General features: G+C 38.9%; 1 protein-coding gene across 1 annotated transcript in view; it reads left to right on the forward strand.

Moving 5' to 3' along the window:
* The first annotated feature begins 153 nt into the window (after nt 1-153).
* The window catches only part of UBR5 (ubiquitin protein ligase E3 component n-recognin 5), an 84820-nt gene continuing 58280 nt past the window's right edge, over nt 154-26693 (forward strand). Inside the window, exons 1-7 of the mRNA XM_065829944.2 lie at nt 154-508; nt 18129-18173; nt 18674-18755; nt 18937-19013; nt 19804-19923; nt 22895-23084; nt 25208-25367. Of these exons, the coding sequence (XP_065686016.1) occupies nt 447-508; nt 18129-18173; nt 18674-18755; nt 18937-19013; nt 19804-19923; nt 22895-23084; nt 25208-25367 (736 nt within the window). The 5' untranslated portion in view covers nt 154-446. The remainder of the gene's footprint in view (nt 509-18128; nt 18174-18673; nt 18756-18936; nt 19014-19803; nt 19924-22894; nt 23085-25207; nt 25368-26693) is intronic.

A 26693-nucleotide genomic window follows, 5' to 3' on the forward strand; every position in this document is an offset into this window, starting at 1 on the left:
TTTACGTCCCTGGTGCATGACGTCACCGCGCTCCGCGGGGCCTCCCCGACCAATCGGCGGCTCGTTTAGTGAAGGGGCGCCGCGCGGCGGCGCGCGCGCCAGTCAGCGCGAGGTTTACATCTCGGCCGCGCGCCGGCGCCCCGCCCTCCCCGGCGCGGCGCACGGAGGGAGGGAGAAGGGCCCGCTGGAAGTTAAGATGGCGGCGCGTGTGTGAGTGCGGTGCGGGCTGAGACTCGTCTCGGCGCCGTTGCGGCGGGCTCCTTCTTCCTCGCGTTCTGCGCCACGGCGGGTGAGCTGAGGACTCCGCCGGTGGCCACGAGCAGCCCCGGGGGAGGGCCGGAGGCCGAGCGTCCCCTCCCCCGCCACCCCCCCCGCCCCCATTGTGTGCCCGGCCCCCGCCCGCCCGCCTCCCTCCGCCGGGGGGGGCAGCGGCGGCGGCGCGGAACATGACCTCGATCCACTTCGTGGTGCACCCGCTGCCGGGCACCGAGGACCAGCTCAATGACCGGTGAGGGGCAGGCCGTGCGGCGGGGGGCGGAGGGGAGGGGCGGGCCTGGAGGGGTCGGGTCCCTGTGGGTGAGGGGAGGGGCCCGTGGCGGCAGGGGCGCCCCGGGAGAGCCCCGGGGGAGCGGGCAGCGCCGGCCGCGGGGGACGTCCTGACATCCCCACCGTCGCATCGCGGAGCCACAGGGCCCCGGCGCTTCCTCTCGCGGGGGCCGGGGCGAGGAGCGGTGGCCGCGCCGCACGCACCCGGCCTCTCCGGGCGGCCGCCGCCGTAAACTTTGCCCCCTGGGGAAGCGGGGTGGGCGGCCGTGACCTTCGCCGCGGCCCGACCGCCCCTTCCCGGCCCCGGCTGGGACTCCGGCCTGGCAGGGAAGTCCCGGCGTCTGCCCGAGGAAGTGGGTTCCCCAGGATTGAGGACGAGGAGGAGCGAGCATGTGTCCATATTAATCAGAGCCGGAGCGAGGCAGACAATGCGGATGGGGATCGCGGTGTGTGAGAGAATGACGGGAGCGAGGATAAAGGAGCCGCACGGCGGGGACGTTACACGCGCACGTACCGCCAGTGTGCTCTGCCGTCCCCTTCGTGCACACATTCTCTTAAATCAAAAAGAGGCCCGACCTCCGGATTACCGATTGTGTGCAGCTTGGCGGGTGTAGGAATGACAGCTATTATAGGAGTGCAGTCTGCTTGGAAACCTCGTAGTTAACTTTATGTTGGATTGGGGGAGAGAAATTGCAGGCTGAGGGTGAACTAGAATGTTTGGGAGAAAATAACCAAATTTTCTTCTCTGCTTGATGTGTATCTGAGCACTCTGGCTGTCAAATATTTCTTTTGTAGCAATTACTAATGGTATGTGTTATAGCTTTAAAGTTTTACTTGTGCTCTTTTATGTAGAAATTCTTAAGAAATGTGTAGTTATTCATCTTTAGATTCTTATAAATTTGTGTGAGTAAATTGAGGTCTTTAATCATCACTGTATGGGAAACTACATGTATTTTTACACTATAGACAAATGCTATTTAACTTTTCTAAATAGCTAAATATTTATAAGTCTTAAAAAGTATGAGCTCTTGGCTATATTCTTCTGGTTTTGATCATACAAGGTTTCAGAGCAGGTTAGGGTACAGCTCACTTCACTATTGTTGGTAGTTAGGTCCCTTTTCCTAGACCACTCTTTGCTGAACATGCCTCTCTTAAAAAACAGCTGAGGTTTGAGGGCTCATGATGAGGAAAATAGGTCATCGTAAAGTTAAATTTTCTGCCAACTGTATCATCCATGCCCTTAACAGAGAATAGAAACTTCTGGTATAAAATGGATCTGAAACCTGAAGTCTGTTAGTGTGGAGTATATTTTGTCCCTTAACCTGATAATACATTTTACAGGATCCTGCTTTCTAGAAGGCCTACCCATTCCATAAGGATTGACTGGCTCTCTCCACAGTAATACATTCAGATTTAGCATACATTATCTTTCTTTAAAGTGGCAGACAGAGGGGTGATGCTGTATTAGGAATTCTTCAGCTTCTTCATTGCACTGTTTCGATTTAGGATATCTAGGACTTTGAACTTGAAAGGGTCCCAGTGTAATGTGGTGTGTGGGTTTTTTTAATGTTGATAGGCCCCTAGAAAACATTTAGCATGCAATTATCACACTTTGCTCAGGGAGAGCTCATCTGCTTTTTCTTTAGCGTCACCTGCTTTGTTGGCTTATTGATGTTAAATGTGGTGCCCCTTCTGTCTTCATAATGCTTCCTAATTCTTTTTTTTCACTTCTTACCATAGCAGCAGCTCTTACAACTTCTGTTTGATACAGGAAGCTTCATAATGTGTGGTAATTAATATATGGAGAAAACTGCAGAAGTGCTATGAAATAGTGACTTATTCTGAAAAATCAAGTGACTCCTTGATCTGAGCTGCAAGTCATAAATTTCCACTTCAGAAATGTAATTTTACTAGAAGTGTGGTAGCTGTATATCAGAACTTGTAATGCAGTGAAATCAGAATGATTCATCAGTAGGGCTGAGGCACACACATATGTGCTAGAAATGCCAGTTCAATTTCATCAGTAGCATTGCTGCTTATTACTATTCTGTCAATATAGATCAGGATCTAGATAGCTTAATAAATTCTCATATACTTGCCCACAAAAGTTGGGATTTTTGAGCGCATCTCTCTCTCTCTAATGTTTCTTTGCCCTTGCATGCTCTATAGGCTTTTTTTGATTGTGCGCTGCAGACAGTGGTCAGTAGCCCAAGTTAGTTTTTTCCTGTCTGCATTCGAACTGATAATTGCTTCTCAAAATCTGACTTTTGGGCCCATAATTCTGCATGGTATGCTTTCATTTGTAGTGTACGTAGAACATGATCAATTGTATTGCTTTAAGTAATGGATCTGTGCATCTATGGAGTGATCACATTTTAGAACACATGGGGTTTATCAGTGTAATCCCTGTGTGTTCAGGATGCATGACAGTTTTGTATTTTTATAAAGTAGTATTTGATACATTAAGCTTAATAATCAGTGTAGTTGTGTGAAGGGGGTGAAGTGTATTAGGAAAGCATCCTTCTCCTGAAGTATTGCTCTGCTGTTAAACAGTCTCCAAAAGGTGAGGAAGCAGGTTTTTTTTACAGTTTGTTTTGGTGCAGTTTGTGTCATTCTGTTTTACAGTGTTTTTCAGATTTTCTGTGTGCTTTGTTATCCCTCTTATTCATGCAGCGACTCAGAGAATGGTAAAACACTTTGAAGAAAAAAGGAAAAAGTAACTATAGAACCAGAAATAATTGGGAAGACCCCGAGCATGCCTACCTATCCTCTGAAAGTACTTCTTAACTCGCGTTTTTGAAAATACTAGTTAACGTTGTACCTTGATGGTAGTTTTTAGACCTCTCTCAAGTTGAAGCAGTGTTGGCTTGAAATTTTTCTCCCAAGCAGTTTGTTCTCTGCAAGCTGAATATGAAAAGTTTAACAGGAGCAAAATTTGGCATGGCCTGCAGTTTGAGAAACAACTCCATGGAGTATTTGGGATGTAGCTAATAAATGACTTTGTTTTTTGAAAAAGAGATGCCCAGCTTCTGTTGCAGTGGGTGTTAGATATATTTTGTTATTATTCACCTGTTTCATGTGAGTTTCAGGGTTGGAGACTTTGTGCTTTGTGACGGAAGTTTGACACACAATTTCATAGATAGGTCAATCTTAGTACATTCTACTTAGTATATTTTTAAATTTTATATCGGGTTAGGAAGTGGGTGTAACCATGACAAATAACCATTTCTTGGCTGTTACGAAACCTCACAGGAGCAGTTTAACTTGCTACTCTAAAATGAGGAGTCTTTCACCTTCTGTGAGTGGCTTACTGTACGTGAAGTAACCTTCAGAGACAGGATTCATCTCAAGGCTTTGCCTTTGTTTTTACCTTATACTAAGAAAATTCTTGTCAGCTAAGCCATTTATGGCCTAGCATAGGCTAAGATACCATTTTTGAAGTGGTCATTGGTGCAATGTTAATGTGCTTTTTTCTCTCCTCTTGAAGATGATATGTAATGAATTTGATTAAATGGAGGATATTCTGAATTTAAAATGAGTGTTAAGAAGTGGTATGTAAGTTTTCTCACAGTAAGCTCTTTGAAACAAGTAATGTGACCAAGAAAAGTTTGTTCGAAGCTTCAGTGTGTATGTACAATCAGCCAAGGGAAGAAAGGATTATCTTGCTTTTATGTTTGTTTTCCTTAATAATATATTCAATGCTTTTATCTATTACTTGAATATTACTTACTTTAGGCCATGTCTGCACTGAAAAATTAACTTCCGTACTTTATGTTGCCTGCTTTGTTTACACCCTCCGATAATCAATTTCTGTGGAAAAAAGTACCTAGCAAGAACATAGCCTGTTAGTCTGTGCCTGTGTATCTCATAGCTTTTGTACATGCAAACATTATTTCAAGGTAACAGCCAAGTGATCAGTGGATGTGTTGGCTGCTACTCTGGCAGTTTTTCTTACCCCAACATTGCATTTACTGATGACCAAATCTGTTAAAAATACCAAGCAGATGTTTCTGGAAGGAGCCGGCATAGGGTGTGGTATGATTGTGTGCAGGGAGCCAGCAGGGATGTGGAGCTGGTGTCCTGGCCCCAGATGTCTGCTGGAGCCGTGAATGGAGAGGGAGCTGCTGATAACGCCGGTGTTCAGCCCGGTGTCTGCAGGTGCACTGGGAGAGTACCTGTCCTCTTATGCAGAAGGAGGCAGCCCCAGCATGCACTTCCCTGGTGTTACTTGCATGTAATCTGCATTGCTGATTGAATTTGGGGGAAAGAAAGGATTAATAGACTTGGTTTTAAACATAAAACTTGCAAGTTTTGTGCAGACAATACAGTACTTCTTTTAGCTCAAGTGGTCTATTTATTTTGATGCGCTTTAAACCATTTCCTAATCTACTTCAGCAAAAGTGAAGTTAGGCTGTCTCAAACAGGAGGAGATAGTTAAATTACAGAGAAACCGTTGCTTATGTAGTACTTTAGTTCCCTGAGTTACAGTTGCTTGATGATACTTTAGTAATGGGAGAAGCGGTGACTTTGGTTTTGGGATTAATTTATTGAAAGCATAGCAAAATTTAAATTGACTTCTTTTAGAAGAGAATGAGGGAATGACATGACTATCATGGCATCATTATTATCGTCAAACTTGAAGTTGGAAACACCTTTTAAAAATAGGATGCTTTAGTTGCATCAAAAGATTATAAGTTTCATACATAGAGAAGCAGTGCACTAAGATTTGATCTTATTTCAGTATTGTTATTTAAGGATGATAATTTGGGGTATTAAGCATCAGAACTTATACATAAGCATTATTTTATATCTGGTTGAGTGTGGAAGGTTATTTAGGCACATGCCAGTAGTTTAGGCCTTTTTGGACTTTGCTCTGCCAGAGTCCTCTTCTTGTTAAAATTGTTTGCTGTGCCCCAGACATTGCTTTTTAGAGAGCATGTATGTAATTGTCTGTGAATGTTCTTGCTGAAACTTCCCTGAGATGTTGTAAGTCAAAGTGATTGCTCTCTTCTGAAGGGGGGAGGTTTCCCCACTTCTTACCTTGCACTAACTTTAAGTGCCTGATCGTACAGTAAACTGACTTAATTTGCTAAAATAATATAAAGCTAACCTGGGTGAAGAGAAGTAAATCCAGTTTTGTGGATCTGGAAGTTGAACTGGTGTATCTCCTTGTTGGGTGAGCATCAGAGCAGATGAATAAGGGGAGATTTTGAGAAGTGCTGCAGGAAGGAGAGTTGAGAGTGAAGAACAGGGAGGAGCAATCAGGGTTGAGTTCCTTCCATTTTGAAAGCAGCGAGTTTATTTTGGCTACTGTAATGTGAAACTGTACTGTGTATGTGATCTGGGCTGGGAGTAGTTGTGACCTGTCACAAGGAATTTAGTAAAACAGTAGTTGGGGCACAAATGTTGCCTCTTATTTTTCCTTCTCAAATTATCTACGTGGTTTGAGCATTGTTTGTTTTTAGACCAATGATAAAATAAGATTAATGGACAAAAATATTAATAGCTGTATTTTAGCATTGGCAGTGCATGTCAGAGCTATCAGAAAACAACTTTTCTAATTCGAAGAACAGCAAGGTATTGGCCAATGACATTTATGTGCTAATTAATGTTAAAAGTTAAAATCTGTAATCAATAGCCTACTTTTAAGGTAATTTTGGTATAGTGTGTGTTTATTAGATGTTATGGTTACCATGTAGAATACTTTTGTAAAAAGATGTATAACAAAATTTGTAATTAAACCATAAAATAGACATAAAGGGTATGATGCTTTTTTCTTGAACTAAAGTAGATAACTGTTCAGTACACAATTATGTGAAAAATTACTTAACATGGGAGGAAATACTATCAAGGATGTACCTAACCATGGCAAAGCTCTGCAGTGTGTTGTAGCTGCCTTTTTACAGTTATGACACAGTTAATTGTTTGTGATTTAAATGATATAGAAGGTAGTATGTATTTGAAAGTTACATAAAGAAGAAGGGGTTTCAAGGTGGCTTTTATTGTAGTGATTACACTAACAACAATCTAGGTAGTTAAATTTGCAAGGTGTTCCCGGTAAAACCTGCTGTTTTGTCTTTATCTGCATTATCTCAACAGACACTTATGCAGAAGAAAACCGTATACAGAAGAACTACTTGTGCTTTTCAGTTGCACAAACTTTTTTTTTTTTTAAGCTTGAATTCAGTGAACTCCACAAAGGATTTGGCTCCTAATAATAACTTCACATAGAAGATTGCAGTAGTGGGCACCTGTATATGCCCCAGAGAAAACAGGGGGACAAAGCCTAGTTGTGGCTGGAGAATTTTAAATTGGGAGGAATAATTAGGAGAAAAATATTGAAATAAGTGTGCCAATGTAATTTTCAAAGTACACATGTGTTTTGTTCAAAGCTGTAAGCCTGTCAGTTTAAATGAGGATGATCACAGCACTAGTTAGTCCATGACAGCAATAATTATCCAGTTTTCAGATCTTAATTCTTCTTTCTGGCATAGAACTGTTTTAACAATAAACTTCGTGCTCTACTTTTGAAAGTCTTTCTGCGCTTAAGGGGCAGCCAACACTGTCCTTTTCTCTTACCCTTTCCCTCCAAGAAAAATTAACTATTTTGTTCAAATAACTTTTTTGTTACATTTGAGACAGAATGTGTACCATGTCACTGATAAAAACGTATGAAGTTTGTCTATTCTGAGCACTTCAAACACACTGTAAAACTGAATAGAGTGGCATAATGTTGGTGCACTAGTCATCTACGTTTATGTAAAACTGCCAGTTTGGATCCTGTTGAGGAGTAATGTAACTATTGAATTTGCCATCTTTGAAAATTTTGTCTTCCTCTCACAAATCTCACTGCTACTGCCGGTGCTTGTCAGAGGGAAGTCTCATGGTAAATACACCTCACCTCATCTTTCAGCAAAGCTTAGCTGCTGTGCTTCAAAGCGTGATATGTTTTACAGTACCGATCCACGTTGGCACAGAAGAGTTTTGAGTATTAATTTACTACCCTTTTGTAACACCCCAGCATGATTATTTTGTTGCAGTTCTGAAAATGATCTTTAGCATAGCATGTTAAAGTTTGATTCATTGGCTAGTTTTTGTAATCATAGGTCTGTTGGTGTTATGCCCTAAAATGTCTCTCAGCAGTTTCTCAAATTGTTTACATCCACAATGGAGATGAAATGTGTGTTTTCTGTAGTTTTGTTTTGGACAGCTTTTCTTGGTTAAACTGGTTACTACCTTTTATCAGAAAAGTTACCCCAAAATAGCTTTGGTCCCTTATGTTGCTGATTTAGTTTTGCATTATGGTGTTTTATTAAAGAATATACAGTAAAAACCTTTGAAAATATTCACATGATTAGTACTGTTTTGGACATCAGCTGTGTTCAAACTTATAACTATTGCCATTTTATTACCAGCTGTGAGGTCTGTCAATTTAATTTGTGACAACGATAGTGTAACTCAACAGTAGAGCACAAAGTCTGCTGTATACCTCAATAATCTTACAAAATTTATCTTCAGAAAAAAGCAAACAAAAAACCCCAATCAAACAGACCTCAAGGTGTGGTTTCTGTTTGGATTTTTTTGCTTTTTGCTCAACATAATCAGTATTGTGGACAGTTGGGAATATCTTGTCTAGTCTTGTGTGATTGATTACACCCATGCAGCTGTAGTTTGCCTGTTCACTAGAAAATAGGCCAGAAAAAAATTGCTCTGTACGCAGGGCTCGGTGGTATTACTTTCTGCAGCATGTTTGCCATAATATCTGGTTAAGATGGATGCTAGTTTTTGGCTTTTTTTTATTATCCTGTGTAGAAGTGGTAGTTGACTAGTTTAGCCTGTGTTGAAACAGCATTTTAAAACTTTGCTTAGGGTCTTTTGTTATGCTTCATTCTCTATTCTCCATTAGGTTTCCTCAAATTCTCACCTTTTTCACCTATGGGGTAGATTATCTCTTTATATGCATAGGTAGTTCTGATACAGTGAGATGGATCTTGATTATGATATCTGTATTCTACTAAAAATTATAATTTCACTATATAGTTTCCGGCATGGAGTCTGGCATTGACTTAATATGGAGAAATGTTTCTGTTACAGTGTTTTCACCAAAACCTTAACTGGAAAATAAAAATCTACGTGAATGCAGTTGAATGAGAGTTGTAGGCCTTACCCTGTTGCCATTTGAAGTAATTTGGGTTTGTCACTTCCTTCAGTAAGTGTGATACTTTAATTTCTTCTTCATCTCACAAAGTTAATTTTCTCAAGTGTGTTTTTCAGTGTTTTTCCTTTCATTTATGGTATGAAGTTTTGCTGTTCTCTATCCAGCCTGAAAATGATTTGAGTTGCATTTTTTCTTCTTTATAGTAAATACCAAAAAGGGTTCTTCTAAAAAGGATTTATGGTTTTTAATCCATCTTATATTGTCTTTCCTTTTAATATAACTGATTTATTGTTTTCTGACCTCTAATGAAGATCTCTTTCTTAGGTTATTGAAACTCTTCAGCTTTGATCACACTTTGTACATTAGTAGCAGCATCTGTTCCTTTTTTATTTTTCCTTTTTTTCTCCTCATCTTTATTGACATAATTTTCTGACTTTGGCACAATGTATCTGTCTCTGGAGCAAAGACTTACAGGTCCTTAATAAAACATTCAAATGACACAAATCATGGCAGATTGGGTAGGCAGAATGTAATCTGGCTGAGATTGCCCTGCTGCTGATGGGGAGCGTGGGGTGATAACAGGCTGGGTGGTGCAACAGCAAAAGCTTTATTTCTTTCTCTTATGATGCAAAATCTGTATCTGGCAGGAGTGTTACCTGAACTAGTATGGCTGTAGGCAAAATGTGAAGGAGGAGGTACGCAATGTGCTGTTTCATGTGTTCTTGTAGGGGAACCAAAACACTAGTTATGCTGATGGGAAGCACCTGGAGTTTTGTGGCTGTGGTACAGACAGGTGGAAAAAGAGAGAGTCTGTTTTTTTGGCAAAGCAAAAACAGTATTGTGATGAGCTGTGTGCCTCAAAAGCTGGGGTTTCTATTGAGTTATTTTGCCTGCAGTGTGCATCTGATAAAGTGATTTGGCTGCTTATTTTTCTGGCATTGTGCTTGCTTTCTCTTCCCTATGCCAGGCCTCATTCCACTCCTATCTAAATCAAAGATGCAGTGTCTGAGAATAAGGTTTTGGAGATGTATGTTGAGTAGAAGACAATGCAGTGTCAGGAGGGAGTCTATGGTATTTAGAAGGCAGTTTTAACAAGTCTGAAAAAGTGACATGCAGATAATACTGTGATATTAGCATTTTTGCTGAAGACTTCAAGCCCTGGAATTGGAGGAATTGGCAAGTAAGGGACTGGACATGCTAAATCATCTTTCCCTTTTGCTAAAACTAATTTAACATGTAAGTCAGCATGCTGGGCTTTATTGCAAAGCCATTAGAATTCCGTATCTTGTTTGTGCTTTGTTTTTAATAAAATCACTTGCACAAAATATACTGTAGCTTTACTCCTGCCAAAGTATTTAATATCATGACAGTTCTTACTACAAAAAATATTTTTATAGTATTTGAAAGCTCTAATCAAAGGCCATTTTCCAGAGATGCACATAGTGGTCATGGCTTCCAAAAGCTTAGTGCAAGCATGAAAGGGAAAATGGTGGAGAGATTATGATTTGAGTTCCCGCAATAGCCTCAGCTGGGACCATACCCCTGCTCTCCTGGCTTTAAGCTGGTGTGCTGGTAAATACATGGCCTCCCTGGTGGTTCATAATTAACTTGTGAAAGAGCTTTAACAATCTGTCACTATGGGACACAAAAAGGTTTTAAGATTTTACAATGACCGAATTTTTATTTTGATAGCAATTTTTTTTAGTGGAGTCACTATAGCAACAATCTGACAGTAGAAAATAGAAATTTCTTCTCCTTTGTCTAAACATGGTCTTTTGAGTGTCACTCGTAGTCAAACAAGTGTACAGCTTCCTACCTACATTTGGGTAGTTAGCATTCGTATGTTGCTCAGCATAGTGATATTGAGTCATGTTATTTCATGTGAATATTTCTCAAGTATCTTTGAAGATAACTATGAGGTTCTAAATCTCCATTTTCTACATTTTACTATCATGGAAGGATATAGTTACTGAAATGATGGATGGCTAAATAGCTTACAGCTTTCATTGTTTCAATATTTGGAACTTGCACCCAATTGAATTGATAGATCCAATTGTTTAGCTTTTAGTGGTCTTCTGGCTGAAGAAACAGCCTTCTGCTAAATATTAAACAGAAATTCTTTGCAACTTACAAGGACTTTGTGCAGTTGAACAGAATCTGGGAACACAGAATGATGATATATTTTACACCAGAGAACAGATTTCTGTCTTGTATCTCCTGAATCTGCAACCCATGTTTTTGGAAGTCTGCTGCCATAGAATAACATCAAATTGAGACTGGCTCGTTCTCCTGTAGTGTATTTTTCTTTTTTCCACTGAAATACCACTAAACATTTTGACAAGCTGTAACTGTAGATCCACTTTACTGCTGGATCATCTGGATATTGTGCTAAGTAATGTGGAGGTTTGCTGTAACTGCTGTGTGCTAGTCCTGTCAGGATCATACCATTTGTGATTTCTCTCTCTTTATAATCAGACTTTTCATTACAACTTCCCCCCCGCCCCAGCCCCTGCCGCAAAAAGGAGCTATGCTATGTCACAGCTATTTTAGGATTAGGTGTTTGCTTATTTTAAAATTGTAATTGACTTTATATTCCTCTTGTGCTAAGCTATGGCTGTACTTTGCACTGTGTTTTTTTTTTGGTTTTGTCTTTTTTTTTTTTTTCCTAGATTATTCAGAAGGGGCTGTCTTCAGTGTCACTTAAATGATAAATCTGAATAAAGAGTGTAAGTAGATTTTGAACTAGAGGAATCAGTCAGCCAGCCTGCCTAGAAATTTGTCATTAATCAGAGGAATCCAGTTCTGACAAACCTGATGATGCATTTCATAAGTCCTACACGTGGCTGTTCCCTGGTCTTACTGAAGGGGGTCTGTTCCTGTTAGAGAAATCTGGTACTTCCATCTGGATATTTTACTACCTATCTGTATTTTTACTGAATGTCTAGATAGTACTTCTGAGACACTTCCCTAACTCCTTGGTGTAACTTTTTTTCTAAGCCACTGCCCTTATGGTGATTCTATAGCAAAATATGAGCTTTCAGCTTTCCAGTGGCAAAAAAAAAGTCCTTTTGTTGCCATGTCTCCAAGAAAAATATGTGGAAATCACATCCTGAAAGCAATAAGCCTTGAGAATCACAGAATGCCTGAGGTTGGAAGGGACCTCTGGATGTCATCTTGTCTAACTTCTGTGGTCAGGCAGGGCCATCTGGTGCTGGTTGCCAAGGACCATATTCAGACAGCTTTTGAATAATTCCCAAGTGTGGAGACTTCACAACCTCCCTGGGCAACCTGTGCCAGTACTTGGTTACCCCCAGAGTAAAAAAATGTTTCCTGATGTTCAGAGGGAACCTCCTCTGTTTCAGTGTTTACCCATTGCCCCTGGTCCTGTCACTGGACACTACTGGAAAGAGTTACACGCTCCCTTTTATATATGTTGATAAAATCTCCCGGAGCCTTCTCTTCCCTAGGCTGAACAGTTCCAGCTCTCTCAGCCTTTCCTCATAGGAGGGGTGCTCCAGACCCTTCATTATCTTTATTGCTATTCACTGGACTCTCTTCAGTATGTCAACGTCTGTCTTGTTCTGGGGAGGCACGAACTGAATGCAGGACTCTAGGTGTGGTCTCAGCAGTGCTGAAATAAAGGGAAGGATCACCTCTCTCATCCAGATCATTAATGAAGATGTTGAACAGGGCTGGACCTGGTACGGACCTCTGGGGGACACCACTAGTCACTGGCCTCCAACTAGCCTTGGTGCCATTGATCACCACCCTCTGGGCCCAGCCATTGAACCAGTTTTCAGTTCATGTCACTGTTGGCTCTTGCGTCTGTGCTTCATGAGCTTTCCTGTGAGGATCTTGTGAGACACAGGATAAAAAACCTTCCTGAAGTCTTGGTAGACAAAATCTACTGCTTACCCCTCGTTCTCCGATACAGTGGTATGGAATCTGCCTTGATTTCTTAAAAACTAGAGCTGAAAGATGAGCTTACCCTCTTTGTAAGGTGAAGAAGGCTAAGTCATTTTACCCACCTGTGCAGTGTGTGTTTAATTCTGAATGTTAGATATTGGTGGGTATTCGTCTTTAACCTTCTGACATCCTTGCAACTATCCTATATTTGCTGTTTTTTCTTGTACTGCTTTAACCTTGTTATGGACTAGTGTATGCCATACTTTAGATATAGGTAATTATCTGTATCTGGTGTTGTATCATGAAATAATAATGGTCTGCTGTAAGGAAATTTACTTTCTGCAATCATTGTATCATGTGAAGACATGTCAGTGATATTGCAGAAAGCTGTTTTCAAGAGATTAATTAGTTTGATGTTTGCCATATTAACTTTCTACTATAGCTTACTGATTCAGCGCAGTGTGTTACCGTTGCCCCAGAGGAGACTATTAAATGGTCAGAACTACCTTTATCAACCAAACTGACAGCCTTACAAAATAGAAAATAAAGTTTGGGAGCCGTATTTTGTAAACCCATGTCAGCTGATACCATGAAACAAGAATAGCTGTTCCAGTCAGACAAGAGGTACATCTTTCTTTCCTTCCTGTTTGTGACAGTGACCAGTGCTAGATGACAGAAGAGTGTTAGAATAGGGCAAACATAGAGTGGTGCTTTTCCAGCTTCTATGAATTTGCAGCTCAAATTTTTCCTGAGCACTAGGTGTTGACTTAGTATGTGACAACAGAATAGTTGTTTATATTTCATGGAGTGTGGAGAGGACGTGGTGTAAGCCTTGCTACACCTGGTTACTGACTGAGTAGAGCAATGACTTTCTTTGTCATCTTGTTTCAGTGATCCTGTATATTATTATATTCTAAACATCCCACTCCAGTGCTGAGTAGTATTGGTTACTTTGGAGGCTGTCATTTTGTACTTGCACTTGGTATTTTTTTTTCTTATGTGCATTTATTTACATTTTATAAAAAAAGTGGTTTTTCAACTTCATTTCTTCATTTGTTCCATTAGGAGAAAGGTGTTTGGTACAGGACCTGTGGAGGGCTGCCTCTTTGGAAAGTGGTTTCTAATGTTTGAGGTGGCAATCAGGACATGACAATCAGGGATGCTTTTGCATGCTGTATTATAGCATGGAAGATAGCTGGATAGGACTTTACATCAGTGACAGCATCCAGTACCAAGACATCCTGGGATCAGGAAACAAAGATAATACATTTGCTTAAGCTTCTCATTGGTGACCATTTTCTGCATTCCTGAGACTGTTTTCATGGCACTGATAGACAGGCACAGGAGTTCCTTTCCACGTGATTCAGGATAGGCAGGTGTGAGAGAGCTTTGATCCAGAGGCTGTGCATCTCTGCTGGGCTGACACCTGGCAACTGGCCATGGAGCTGCCTCCTTTGCTCTGGCTTGCTGTGCTCAGAGAGCTTCAGGGTCTCAAGTGACGGACAGACATCAAGGTTGTATTTACTTTTTAAGTGTTGATAGGTAAGTTACTCAGTACTGTTTTCTAGTGCTCAAGTTTTTTGGTTTGGTGTTTGGTTGGTTGTTGTTGTGTGTGGGATGTGTGTGTGTTGTTTTTTGGGGTTGGTTTGTTTCCTTCTCTCCCCCCTTGAATATTTGCTTATTGTTAGCTTTTCCTTAGAAAAGCATTGTATCAGTTCTTGCATGCTTCTTTCTGCTCTGGTATGACAGTCACAGAATCATTGAATTGTAACCTAATCTAATTCTAGCACTAAACCATGTCCCTAAGAACCTCGTCTAAATGCCTTTTAAACATCTCCAGGGATGGTGACTCCACCACCTCCCTGGTCAGCCTGTTCCAATGCCTGACAACCCTTTCCATGAAGAATTTTTTCCTAATATCCAATCTAAACCTCCCCTGGTGCAACTTGAGGCCATTTCCTCTTGTCCTATCAAGTCCCTTAAGTTCGTTGACTTGCAGACTTCATTGATGTATTAAGTTGTCTTAAAGAGGTCTGATCACTTACAAAAATCTACCAGGGCTAAATTATTTTTATTCTTAATTTCAGTACTCAAAGTTGTTTCTCATACCAAGCTGGTTCGTTGGCTGGTTTGTTTTTAAATTAACCTTTTCTTCTTCTGCAACTTGTACCAAAAAGACGAACACTCTTGTGGTGGGACCCGCCCATTGTGTCTGGGACTTTGATATTAACTTGCTGAGTACAGAAAGACTTCCTTCCTTCTGGAGACATGCAGCATGCAGATATTTTATTTTACATCTTTACAGTTAAATGCTTTGTTTGAATTTCTTCAGTGATTAGCGTGAGCGTAATTCCCTTCTATTCTGCTCAGTTTGGAGAGGCTAGAAATTGTAGCTGTAAAACAAAATCGAAGCAATCCCTACTTGGATTAGACAAACTGACTTTTTGTTTTCCTCACAACTATTTTTGGATTATTTTTGATAGGGATATTTAAAGAATTTGTGTCTTCATATAGGAGCCGTCATCACTAAACTTTTTGTCTAAAAGTGTGGCAAGCTAGTGCATTTCGCAAAACATTTGCTTGTGAACAAAATACAAGTTGCATTCAACTTCGTCCTTTGAAATAGCTTAATGGCCTTTAATGAGAATTTTTCAAAGCTTATGTTGTCCCGGTATTCATATTGGAGATTGGTTTTACCACAGAAAGGTCTCAGTGGAAGTGTTGACCTCCCTAATGTGAGAATTTATTAAATCATGTGTGCCTGTACCCTTTTCTTCAGTTTCTCTCAGTTGAAATTATGGAATGATATTGTTAAAATTAACCTGATCTTGAATATGGCTGTCATATTTTTCCTTCAGAGGGTCAGTAGAAAGATACCATGCAACTGTGCAAGGAGAAAGGCTTAGATTGCTGCAGGAATTTTTTTGGTGAAATTATGTGGAGTTTTTATTGGCACAAACACATTCTGCATATAGAGTATACAAACACATCTTTCTGCCTTACTCTTGTTTCCCGCTGGTTTAGTTTTGTGACTGGTGTTCATGCAGCTGCTGGTGGCAGCACAAGGCAGGCGGAGAAGTGGGGTGAAACCAGGGATGTGGTGCTGGGGATCTGCTCCTTTTTCACTTGGTGGTGTTCTGTGTCAGATTAAACTCCTCATAGATCTCTAGGCTATCGGGCAGTAATTTTGCTATTACAGCAATTGCATACGAGGCGATTGGGATGAGATAATTTTTACTTTTTTTTTTTCTTTCTGTAGAAGAGTTTAGTACTTTCAGCATGGTCACTTATATCCTTCCCTGCTCCTTCCACTTAGATGTTGGCAGGAACCTCTTTTCAATAACATTAGATCTCACTTGACCTGTGCTTGTTACAGTAGAACTGCACTCTTGAGATTGGCATTACTAATAGATTAACTGAGTATGCAAGTCTTAGCTTTCTGTGCATATTTCTTGCCCATCACTTCATTATTTTTTTACAAGTAAAAAAGGCTTATGATTTTTTACAAATTGAAAAATGTCTATTTCTTTGATGTGCTCAGGTTTTTTGAGACAAAGCTCAGATAAAGAAGCTTTAAATGTTGCTCAAAGACTAGTCTAGTAGCCATGTCCAATAAAGCACTGCTCTATTTGCCATCAGCTTTTCATATGGGCAGCGTAGTGAACTTAAAGGTAGGTCTTCCTATTCTATAATTATTACTTATGCTTGCCAAGATAAGTGTTAATGGAAAACTAGTCACAATTCCTGTAGGTGATAAGACATGAAACTTCAGGGATGTTTAACTGTAGATATATTATGCAGCAGATCCCTTCTTGCTTTATAAAACCGTACAGTAAGCTATGGAGTGTATGCCATTCATCTTCGGGGTTCATTCCGCATTCTTCCACAGTAGTTTGTTCTTGTGGGCTACCTTTCACGCAGATTGTATGTGAAGTTTGTGTTCTCTCTCTCCCTTTTGGGGGTTGTCTTCACAGAAACCTTACCAGTGTAATTACTCCTGGCCTGTGTGGAGTGGTTGTGGCTGGAAATCGGGAGTGTGAAATTGCCTACTGACAAACCAGCAGCCTGCCTGCGATAGCAAAAGGCGATTCTAAGCACGTTCACTGCCTTCCTGCTGTCCTTTTGCTGTGGCTCTTTCTTCTTGTGCTTGAAAGTTACTTTTATCAGTATAAATTATCTTGTTTCTCCAACAGGCATATATCTTCTTTCTTCCCCTCAGGACAAGTGCTTTAGAGTTAAACACTGTTGATAACGTTAAGGTTTGGCTCTTCGGACTTCTAATCTGTATTCTTTCTCATGCTCAAGGGTTGCAAGTAACTGATCTCTTGTCCATAGCAGTCTGTGTGCAGAAATTGAAATGAAACAAGTAAAAAGGGTTAAAGACATGGATTAAACAGAGGAAAACAGCACTGATGTGCATGTATTTTTTGTTAGGTTTTGAAAGGTGTTGCTGGTTAAGAAGGATGTTTGTGGAATGCTAGGATGAGTGTGGTACCAAACTTGGAATTCTTTTTCCTGATTAGGAAGACCTTGCCTTATTTTCACAGGATTCATTTTTCTTTTATATATTAATATAATGTGAATATTCTGACTAAAATTGGAAACTATTTAGGGACTTCTTCCGATTGCTTGTCACCTTTGGGAAGAAAGGAGGCCAAATTTTACCTGAGATGCCTGCTTAATATTAGAAGAGTATCTTTGCTGCCTGGAAAGGATCTTTTCTAAGTGGATTAGAAATTCTCTTAGAAATTATTGTTTTGGTTTCTACTTTCGGGCACCATACCCTCTAAGCAGGAGTGGTCTGTGGGTTGGCTCTTTTTTTGGATTCTGGTCTTCCATTTGGTGAGGTGCCATGAAAGTGAGATGGAAGTACTTTAGGAAAGTTTTTTTCCTTTTTAATAAGGCGATGTTTTATGTAACCCTATATATAGTGAATTTTCTCTGGGTTGTTTTTTCTACTAGTCAGGATTTGTTGTTCATCCCTTTTGATGCTGTCTTTTGTGCATCTGTTCTCTTGTCTTTTCTGTTGTGGGGAACTTACTGGCATATTGTTGGCTACTGTGCCACATATTTTGATTTTCTAGAAAATTGTAATCCTGTCTCCTCTAGGATACTGTATTCAAGCTTATATGAGGAAACACAAGTATATCTACAGTTAATGTTCATTGCTTCGTCTGCTTGTTTTGTGTGTAAAGTTGTAAATGAAGGTAACAAGGCAGGAGTAGTGCTTTTTAATAGTCGGTTCCAAAACACATGGGAATGCAAGTAAACATGGGTTTTATGGCAAGATAGTAGGTGGACTGGTAGAACTCTGAAGTAAAAAGCCCTCCCAAACAAAAACCTGATTTGAAGCTGAACAACATCTAGTTCTTATACAGGTGCCCAACACCACGTAGTGTTTATATCAAGCTTCATTAAATGTGGTGGTAAGTTGTTCTCATAAATATGCTGCATAAGTGGATGTTGTGCACTGTGGAGGATGTGTTTCAAACAACAGCTTCATTTCTTTTTCTTTCAGATTAAGGGAAGTTTCAGAGAAGCTGAACAAATATAATTTAAACAGGTAAGGTGTATCGCATGCTGCTGTCAATCATTTAGGAAAATACCATTTTTCTGACAGCAACAAGAAGCAAATGATGGTACTGTAGATATGGCCTTAGAAAGCCTCAATACTACTAATGCTAAAGTTCAGAAATGCTTCAGATAACACAGTGCTTATATTAAGAAGAGAATGGTAGGTTTTCAGTTATGATAAATTATGTTATTAAATACCCTTCTTATGAAATGAGTCCTTAATTTGAAGTATAACCCCTCTTTATTGTGGATAAAATTAAATGAATACTCCCTGACCTTTTAAAGATTTTTTTCCTGCATTTTCTGTGCTTAGTGTTTAAAAATACATTGTAGTTGCTTTAACTAATGCATGTTTAGTAATTCTCGATTCTTAATTTTTATATCGGTAACTGTTATTGCACAATGTTCCTTCCATATATGACTTGGTTTTTGTTTTTTTCAGACTTCAAAAGTTTATAAATGTTATACATGCTCACTTTTTGTTTTTAGCCACCCCCCTTTGAATGTATTGGAACAGGCCACTATTAAACAGTGTGTGGTGGGACCAAATCATGCTGCATTTCTTCTTGAGGTAAATTACTTAAATCTCTTCAGATAACAAACTTGCAAGCATACAGTTGAAAAGAATTATTTTAACATCAAATTGATTAACGTTCTTCAGTAACTGAAGACTTGGGTTTGTTTGTATTTTTTTTCTGGAACTTCTCTTACATTTCCATTTTAGACACTTGGTTTTCTTGTTTTAAATACAGGATGGTAGAGTCTGCAGGATTGGCTTTTCAGTTCAACCAGACAGATTGGAATTGGGTAAACCTGATAATAATGATGGGTAAGAAATGCTTTTCTTCATATTATATGATTCTTTTGAACTGGATAAGCAGCTTTGCTGCTTTTTTGGTTTTACGTTTGTTTGTTTTTAAATTAGATTGCCTTTGGAATGGGTACTTTGAGTAAATACATAATGGTTATGGTGATGCAGCCAAACAGCCTAGCTTGACAAACTGGTGTAGGAATAAATGGTAGATTTGATTCTAAAAGAAGTGAGAGAGGATTTCTTTAACTTCAAGAAACAAACCCTCCAAAAGTAATCCTTGTGAAAGAAACTGTGTTAAATTTTTAAGCTTCACGTAGAACCCACTCTGAAAGTGGTCTCATCTGGAGAGGCTCACTTTTTAGACATGTCTTCAATCCAGGTAAGTCCCCTTAATAGGACTATTTAATGGTTCATATTTGAATGTAAACCACTTGATGTCGAAGTGGCATACTCAGGCTCAGGTTTATGGATAGAACACCTGGTGATTACCATTTGTACACATACGCTACCCGAAAACTTAGTGCAGTGGCTAACTCAAATCGCTAATTAGCTTAATATGTATTTGCAACTGTGCTATTATGGATTGCCGATGTACGTAAGATCTGTTAGGCATGCTTTCCACTTTCTTTTTTCTGGTGTACCTCTTAATATACAGTTAGATTAGTTTGGAATATTCCCCAAGGGTGTTGCTTAAGCTGGTATGTTACCAGACTAAGTCCCTGAGAATTTAGACCTGGGATTCCAGGTTTTGTTCTTAACCCATTTGGGATTGTTTTGTGACTGATTTACCATCTTTTACTTTCAGTTCAAAGTTGAGCAGTGGCTCAGGGGCAGGAAGGACATCCAGGCCAGGCAGGACTAGTGACTCCCCATGGTTTCTGTCTGGTTCTGAAACTCTGGGCAGACTGGCAGGCAACACCCTTGGGTAAGTTTTGCTAGGACTGAGGCTGCAATCTGTTTGTTCCATATTTCAGTATATGTGTATACACATATATAAATTGTATGCAGTATGTATAAGGGAACGTACAATTACAGCAGTTGTGTAGGTAGGGTATAATAAAAAAACAACTTAATTGACTTGGTTAAAATGACAGATATGCCAAGTGACTCTCCGGTACCTAGGATACAAAGCATTCTTCATATATGTGTGAAGAATAATATGATTTTGGCTATTTTGTTTTTTTTTTTTTTTTTTTTTTTGAATGCTTTTTAGTTCCTTGATTTTGAAAAGAATTTTTTAGAGGGACACTATCAATTTAAACCCTGGTAGGCTAGCAGCATTAAGTAAAATGAGCTCATTTATGCAGGAAGAATCTTCATTATCTATGTTTACAGGCCTTTGTGTGTTCAGTTTTATTGTGCCGCCTTCTCTCCTGTCCCAAGTAATATGGTGTTTTGTTAGTTGAGATCTTATGCATAGTATAGGAAGGAAACATTTGGAAAAGATTGTTGCTCAGAACCTTTACAATTGTACTGTTTACTAAAGGTGCTACACAGATTCATTTGTTTTATCATTACCTTTAAAATTGATGGTGTCCCTTTATACAGCAATGTAAATTAATCTTCATTACATAATCACAGTGAACTCTTCCTTATGTGCTTTTGTAAGACATGTGGAACAGTGCTTCTCCTAAGGTCACTAACTGTAGCAAGGAGAATTGCATTCACAAACTGTGATTTTTGTGTGTGAATGATTTGTTGAGAGGGAGGAACTACAGCTTTTCCACGAAAGTGAATTTGATGTTTTGTTTATGTTACCAAATACGCTAATTTCATCTAGGGCTTAGTTGCATGAAAGATAACGCACCTCCTTACTCTTCCAAACTTTTTGTGAAACCTTTGTGCATCTGAACCTAAAAAGCATGTGTTGAACTTTAAAGGCAAACTGGTATTGTCATGTTTAAAAAAAATTACTATGGAAAGTGTAAGACTTTTTTTTCCTTGTTAGTTTTAGTTGAACAAAACTGGTTAAAATTGTTTGAAACTATGTGTTTTAGGAGACCTGAAGAGTTCCTAATATCTTCCCTTGCGTGTTTTATAAGTAGGTACTTGAAAGTCACTGAACTACTAGAGTAGCAGTACACACTGTTGTCTGCTCTGTTAAATGAAAGGAATACTTAATAAACTGAGTCTAAAAACATGCAAACTATGGAAAACTTAGTTTCGATCACTAGATTTGAAAAATGGCTAGCATGCTAGTGGGCAGTGAAGAGATGTAGAATATTAGTTAGGTGAGCAGAAATGAGCAGAAATATTTCCATTCTCTATTAATATTCATTCTAGGTTCAGACAGCTTTAATAGGAATAGCTGTGTCCTTCTGGTTTTTTTTTTTTTTTTGTCTATGTAACAGGAATAAATTAGGACACACTTTGGATATTTGAATTATATGAATAAAAACTGATTTAGCTATTAGATGTCTTAAGTCTGTCATTGATAGTTCACAACTTAAAGTAGAAAATGCATCTGTAATAAGTATTAAAGTCTAATAAATAACGTTTTCTTTAAACCCTTATCTGCTGAGAGTTGATTTGAGAATTGTTGTGTAGGAAGAATTCGGCTTCCCTTCAGCCCCTTTCCCACCTTTAGAAATAGATTAGCCGTTTCAGCCATTGTAGCCATCGTTGAATTGCTTTTTGTCTTGTCATTGTGGGGTTGCTGGCTAGAACCCTGAAAATGTAGGTGTCTCTGTCACAGGCCTGGTTTTAGGAAGATACTTCAGTTGTTCTGTGATTGCATGGTCTTGTCAGGAAGAAAAAAAAAAAAAAAGAGAAGGATATGAATATGTTATTAATCAACTTAAGCCATAAAATATAAGACAAGTATTCTTAATTAGCTTTTATAGCTACATGTGGTGTACTTTTAATGTGAATTTATTAGATAGGGTTTCAGAGAACACACCCTTTTTCCTTTTCTTTAGTGTTTTTCTTGAAAGGAGATAGAGGATTAGAGTGGTTGAGAGCAGGGAAGTTTTGCTGATACTGATTATTAAATAGCAATAGTACAATGTTCGATGTCCTTTAAGGTAGATTTGTACAACAAAGTTTAGTTAACCTTGAAGAACAAACTAGCATCTTCTAGCCTCTTATGACAAGAGTGCCTAGTCTTAAATCCAGGACAGATTCAGTTGACACAGCTCTGTGGTGTTTAGTGGAAAGTTATAATGATGGTGAGTTGTTTGTTTCTACAAATCACTGCCTTTCTATTCTCTTGTTTTGGTACTGACTTCTAGAAATGAAAAAAATACTCAGTCAGTTTAGGCATGTTTTTGCAGTGTATACAATTGATGTTGATTTCTCTGGTAGGAATAGGTTCAGAGAAGAGTATCTCTTGAAAACTGTCCATGAGGACGAGAGAACTATCTGGTATAAGATTTCTTTTGCAGTGAAGAAGATTACTTGATTTTTCCAGTGTAATCTTAAGCAACTTCTTAGTTTAAATCAAGTCTCAGAAATTTTAGGATTCCCATCTGAGTATAGTGACCTTCTGTCAGGGTCTGCTGACCAAGAAGCTGCTGCGTATGTGCTTTTATAGTAGGAAGTTAACAGCTGAGTGTTAGATGTTACACTGCTGATACTGCTGCATTTAGAAACTCTAGGAATTGTTGCATGCATGTATTTATGTATGTATACATCCGCACAACTATACGAGTAGGAAAATGTGCAACTTCCGCTTGGAGTCCTGTTTTGTATTTCTTCTGTGTAATGCAGAACTTTATCCTGATGCTCTTGTTTTTACTAGTTTTGAAAAATACTTTTGTAGTGTTTGTCTGTGAAGTCAATCTACAGTATTTTTTAGAGATTGTCTACAAGTTATTAATAATAAAGCCAAAGACTTCTTGAAGTAGTCCTCAGAGTATGCTGCCATATTAAAAAAAATTATAATCTAAATCTTCTAGAAGTCGCTGGAGTTCAGGGGTTGGTGGAAGTGGAGGAGGATCTTCTGGTCGATCATCTGCTGGGGCTCGAGATTCTCGGAGGCAGACCAGAGTTATACGCACAGGACGTGATCGAGGATCTGGACTGCTCGGGAGTCAACCACAACCAGTGATTCCAGCGTCAGTCATTCCAGAGGAACTCATTTCACAGGTACGTGAGCTGGAAATAGAAACTGCTTGTTGCCAAAAACCTGGAGAGCTTCTCATAGCACATGTACAGGAACGTGCTGTAATAGTAGTGCATTTTCTCCAAGGAGTAATGGCATATAATTGAAAAGATTGACTTTCTCTAGCTGAATTGCTTCTATTCTTAATTGTATAGTGTGAGTGACAGACTTTTTGGATTCCAGAATTGGCATTTCCCAAACTGCCTTCCTGATTTGCAGATAGAAGATGTACTGAGAAAATCAAATATTTGAGAATTTTATCAAGCATGTAGCTAATAAAGTTAAGTTTCTTGAAGGACTATAAGGAAAGGAGGCAGGTCGATATTTTTATTTGATAAAAGGAGTGATCCCTTTAAGATTTGAATGAAAGACATTAAACATATTTAACCTCTTTAAAATGCTAATAATTTTTCTTCATGGACACCTCTACTGAATTTTTTATAAATGTAACTGATAAATGTTGAATATTAATTGCTCTGCTTTTACCTCTTGAAGCACTAAGGCTTGAATAAGCTGACGGAATTTGCATTGTGTGATTAAGTGGAGTTTGTTAAAACAATGTCTTTCTCCATGTTTGAAGAAAACAATACATTCAAAATATTTGACCACTTAATGCATTTTAATTCTTAGTTCAATGCAAGTTGCTGGTCTACATTTGGAATACAGATGTTAGTTGCTAGGCCAAAGATAATCTGCTTGCATGCTTTGAATGGCCTATGGCATGACTGGTACAAGATAGGAGCCAGCAGGCAAGGTGTCTACAAAGCCACCGGTGGGCAGGCAGGCTTCTAGTTCCCTCTTTTTTTTTTTTTTCTTTTTTTTTTTTTTTTGGTTTAAATTCAAAACCCAGTAAAAGCTGAGAGCCTCTGCTTTCATGGGGACAACATACTGGAGGTGTTGATGACTCTGAAATTAGCCCTGCTTTTGGGAGGTGGTTTGGTTAGATGACCTCCAGTGGTGTCTCTCAGATGTGGAATCGTGGGGTTTGTTTGTTTGTTTGTTTTACATCATTTTTCACCTTTAGGTTTTTTTGAGAGTGTTTACTGACATCCTTGATACCTTACATGAAATAGAAAACAGACAGTTCCATTCTGTAAACTAATATACGGTTTGTTGGTTAAGTTGTAGCTTTGATTCCCTTGCTGTGATCTTTTGCTTAAAAAAAAAAAACACCGTACTTTGTCTAACTTTAAAACAGAAGGTATCTAAAGTGTTTTTGGGGTAACTCTAAAGCAGACCAATGGAAAAGATCTTCACAGCTGGTCTATATAACATAGATTCTGCTGCGTCTCAAAAATCTGTAAACTTCTGGCATAGGATGTTATGACAAAAAGTTTACCTTTGTGTGCTCTTAAAATGTCCCTTTATTTTTTCCCTTGTCAAAAGACCATTTTATTTGGTGCCTCATTTTTAATGTGTTATGAAAACATTCATTAGTGGTTTCTTACCTTCTTTGTACAGTTTATGATCTTCAGAACTCTGTCATCTTGTTTGTCTGGAAAAACAAGATGCTCTTGAGTCCTAGGGTTAGTGAAATAGACCAGAATGCTTCTGGTTGTTGTAAATTAATTGCATCTGTTTGACATTTGGAAGTTTTTTTCTGTATTCGCACTTTGCTAAGGAAAATCTAAACGTTGCAGAAACTGTTGAAGATAAACCTTTAGAAATAGAATGATGAGGAAAATCAGAGGAAATAAGGTGATTACCTATTGAAGGGCAGTGGAAAGAGAAACCAGTGTCAAAAAAGCAGGAATTGAGGTGTGGTTTTGGAACAACAGTTAGTTGCAAAACTGTTGATTGACATAGTAAGTTTAAACACCTCTGTAGAAACATATAGAACATTCTCAAAACCAGATTTTGCTTATACTTCGACTACAGCATAAAGCATTTAAAGAATTAGATTCCATTAGGAAATTCAGCACCAAAGCTGGAATTCAGTGGCCTAACTTAGAACTGTGAGGAGGTTGACCATCTAGTAAAAGACAGTGTCAAAAATCTCTGTGAGCCCTTGTCTGTAGGTACTGTGGTGGACTTTAGGCTTTTATTAGACTTATTTTAGGTGGTTGGTGATCTGAGAGCAATAACCATTTATACTCTGCTCTTACAGGCACAAGTTGTTTTACAAGGAAAGTCCAGAAGTATTATTATTCGGGAACTCCAGCGAACAAATCTTGATGTAAACCTTGCTGTAAATAATTTGTTGAGTCGTGATGATGAAGATGGAGATGATGGGGATGACACAGCAAGTGAATCATATCTTCCTGGAGGTTTGTATCCTGCAGCTTTTGATAAGAAAATGCCAATGTGTTCCTATTTTTCTGTGTTTAAAGCACTGACAATGTGTTCTGTGCTGTGCAAAGTGTGCAGTGAAGGCAGTTCTTGCTTATAGGACCAAAGTCTAAAGATGTTCAAAAGATGCACTGGGATGTCTTGAGAGATTAGATTAGGTGTTGAAGGATAGCTCTTGACCCTGTTTGTGGGTGGCATGAAAGCTATTTTTTTAGGATTCCAGGCTTTGTAACATCAGCATTACTTATATCTGTATTTTGCTGCTCAACGAGATGCTGAGACTGCTGTGTGGCTTGCTCATAAAATCTAATTCTAAAACCTTCTAGTGAGTTGCATGTTTTTTACTACTAACATATATTCTTAAGATACAGCAGTTTTTAAAGAAAAATTTTACAGCTTTTTTTTTTTTTTTTTTTAGTCAAAATGCTTCAAGTGAGGGCAAACCAGCTTACAGTTATTGCAGTTAGATTGAGAATTAATTCTTTATCTCAAATTCCCCTCAGAAATGCTGTAGTATTCTAGCTGTTCTGGTAAAATGCTGTAATTGAAGTCCAGCTATTTTAAAAATAATGTCTGTTCCATACAGTGGCTTTTTGTAAAAGACTTTGAGTCTTCTTTTGCATTGACTAAATAATAGTATTTTCTTGAGGAGTAAACATTTGAAAACATAGCAGCCAAATCTAATGTTTGTTAGGTGCGCTGCATAAAGGGAACTCACCTAAACTCTGACTACATATTAGCTTTTCTTTCTGTGTGTCAAAATGATGTTTTGATATTTTTCTATTTTTTTCTTTCTGCTCATCTGGTTCACCAGGAAGGTTCATGGGCTTCCTCCATCTTTATCTTGTCAGTCACGTGATTAGACAAAGGGTTTTTTTGTTCTGCAGCAAAGGCTTTGTATTTAATTTTGCCTCTTCTAGTTTTAGTTGCATCTGTCAAGCTTCTTTATTTTGCTGCAGAATTAAGAATACTCTGGTGAAAGGGGTAAAAAAAATCTTTAATTTTAGTCTTTTAAGATCAGCTTAATAGCATTAGACAAATACACTGGAGGAAGTAAATTCTCCTAACTATTTCCAGGTATTCAAAGCAGGAGTTTCTACTCTAAACAGATCTGAATGCATTCTTCCAGAACCACCCTTCACAAGATAAATCACTGTTAGTAATCATTTACACAAGTTTCTTTTAACCATACTAACCAGCTTTCTACTGCATTAACGGTTCTCTTACTACCTCTTGAGATCATAAGGATCCATTAACGGGACCATTGGACAACCTGTGACTGGTAACTTTTATTTGAAGATGCC

This window comes from Patagioenas fasciata, chromosome 2, assembly GCF_037038585.1.
Source record: "Patagioenas fasciata isolate bPatFas1 chromosome 2, bPatFas1.hap1, whole genome shotgun sequence".
NCBI lineage: Eukaryota > Metazoa > Chordata > Aves > Columbiformes > Columbidae > Patagioenas > Patagioenas fasciata.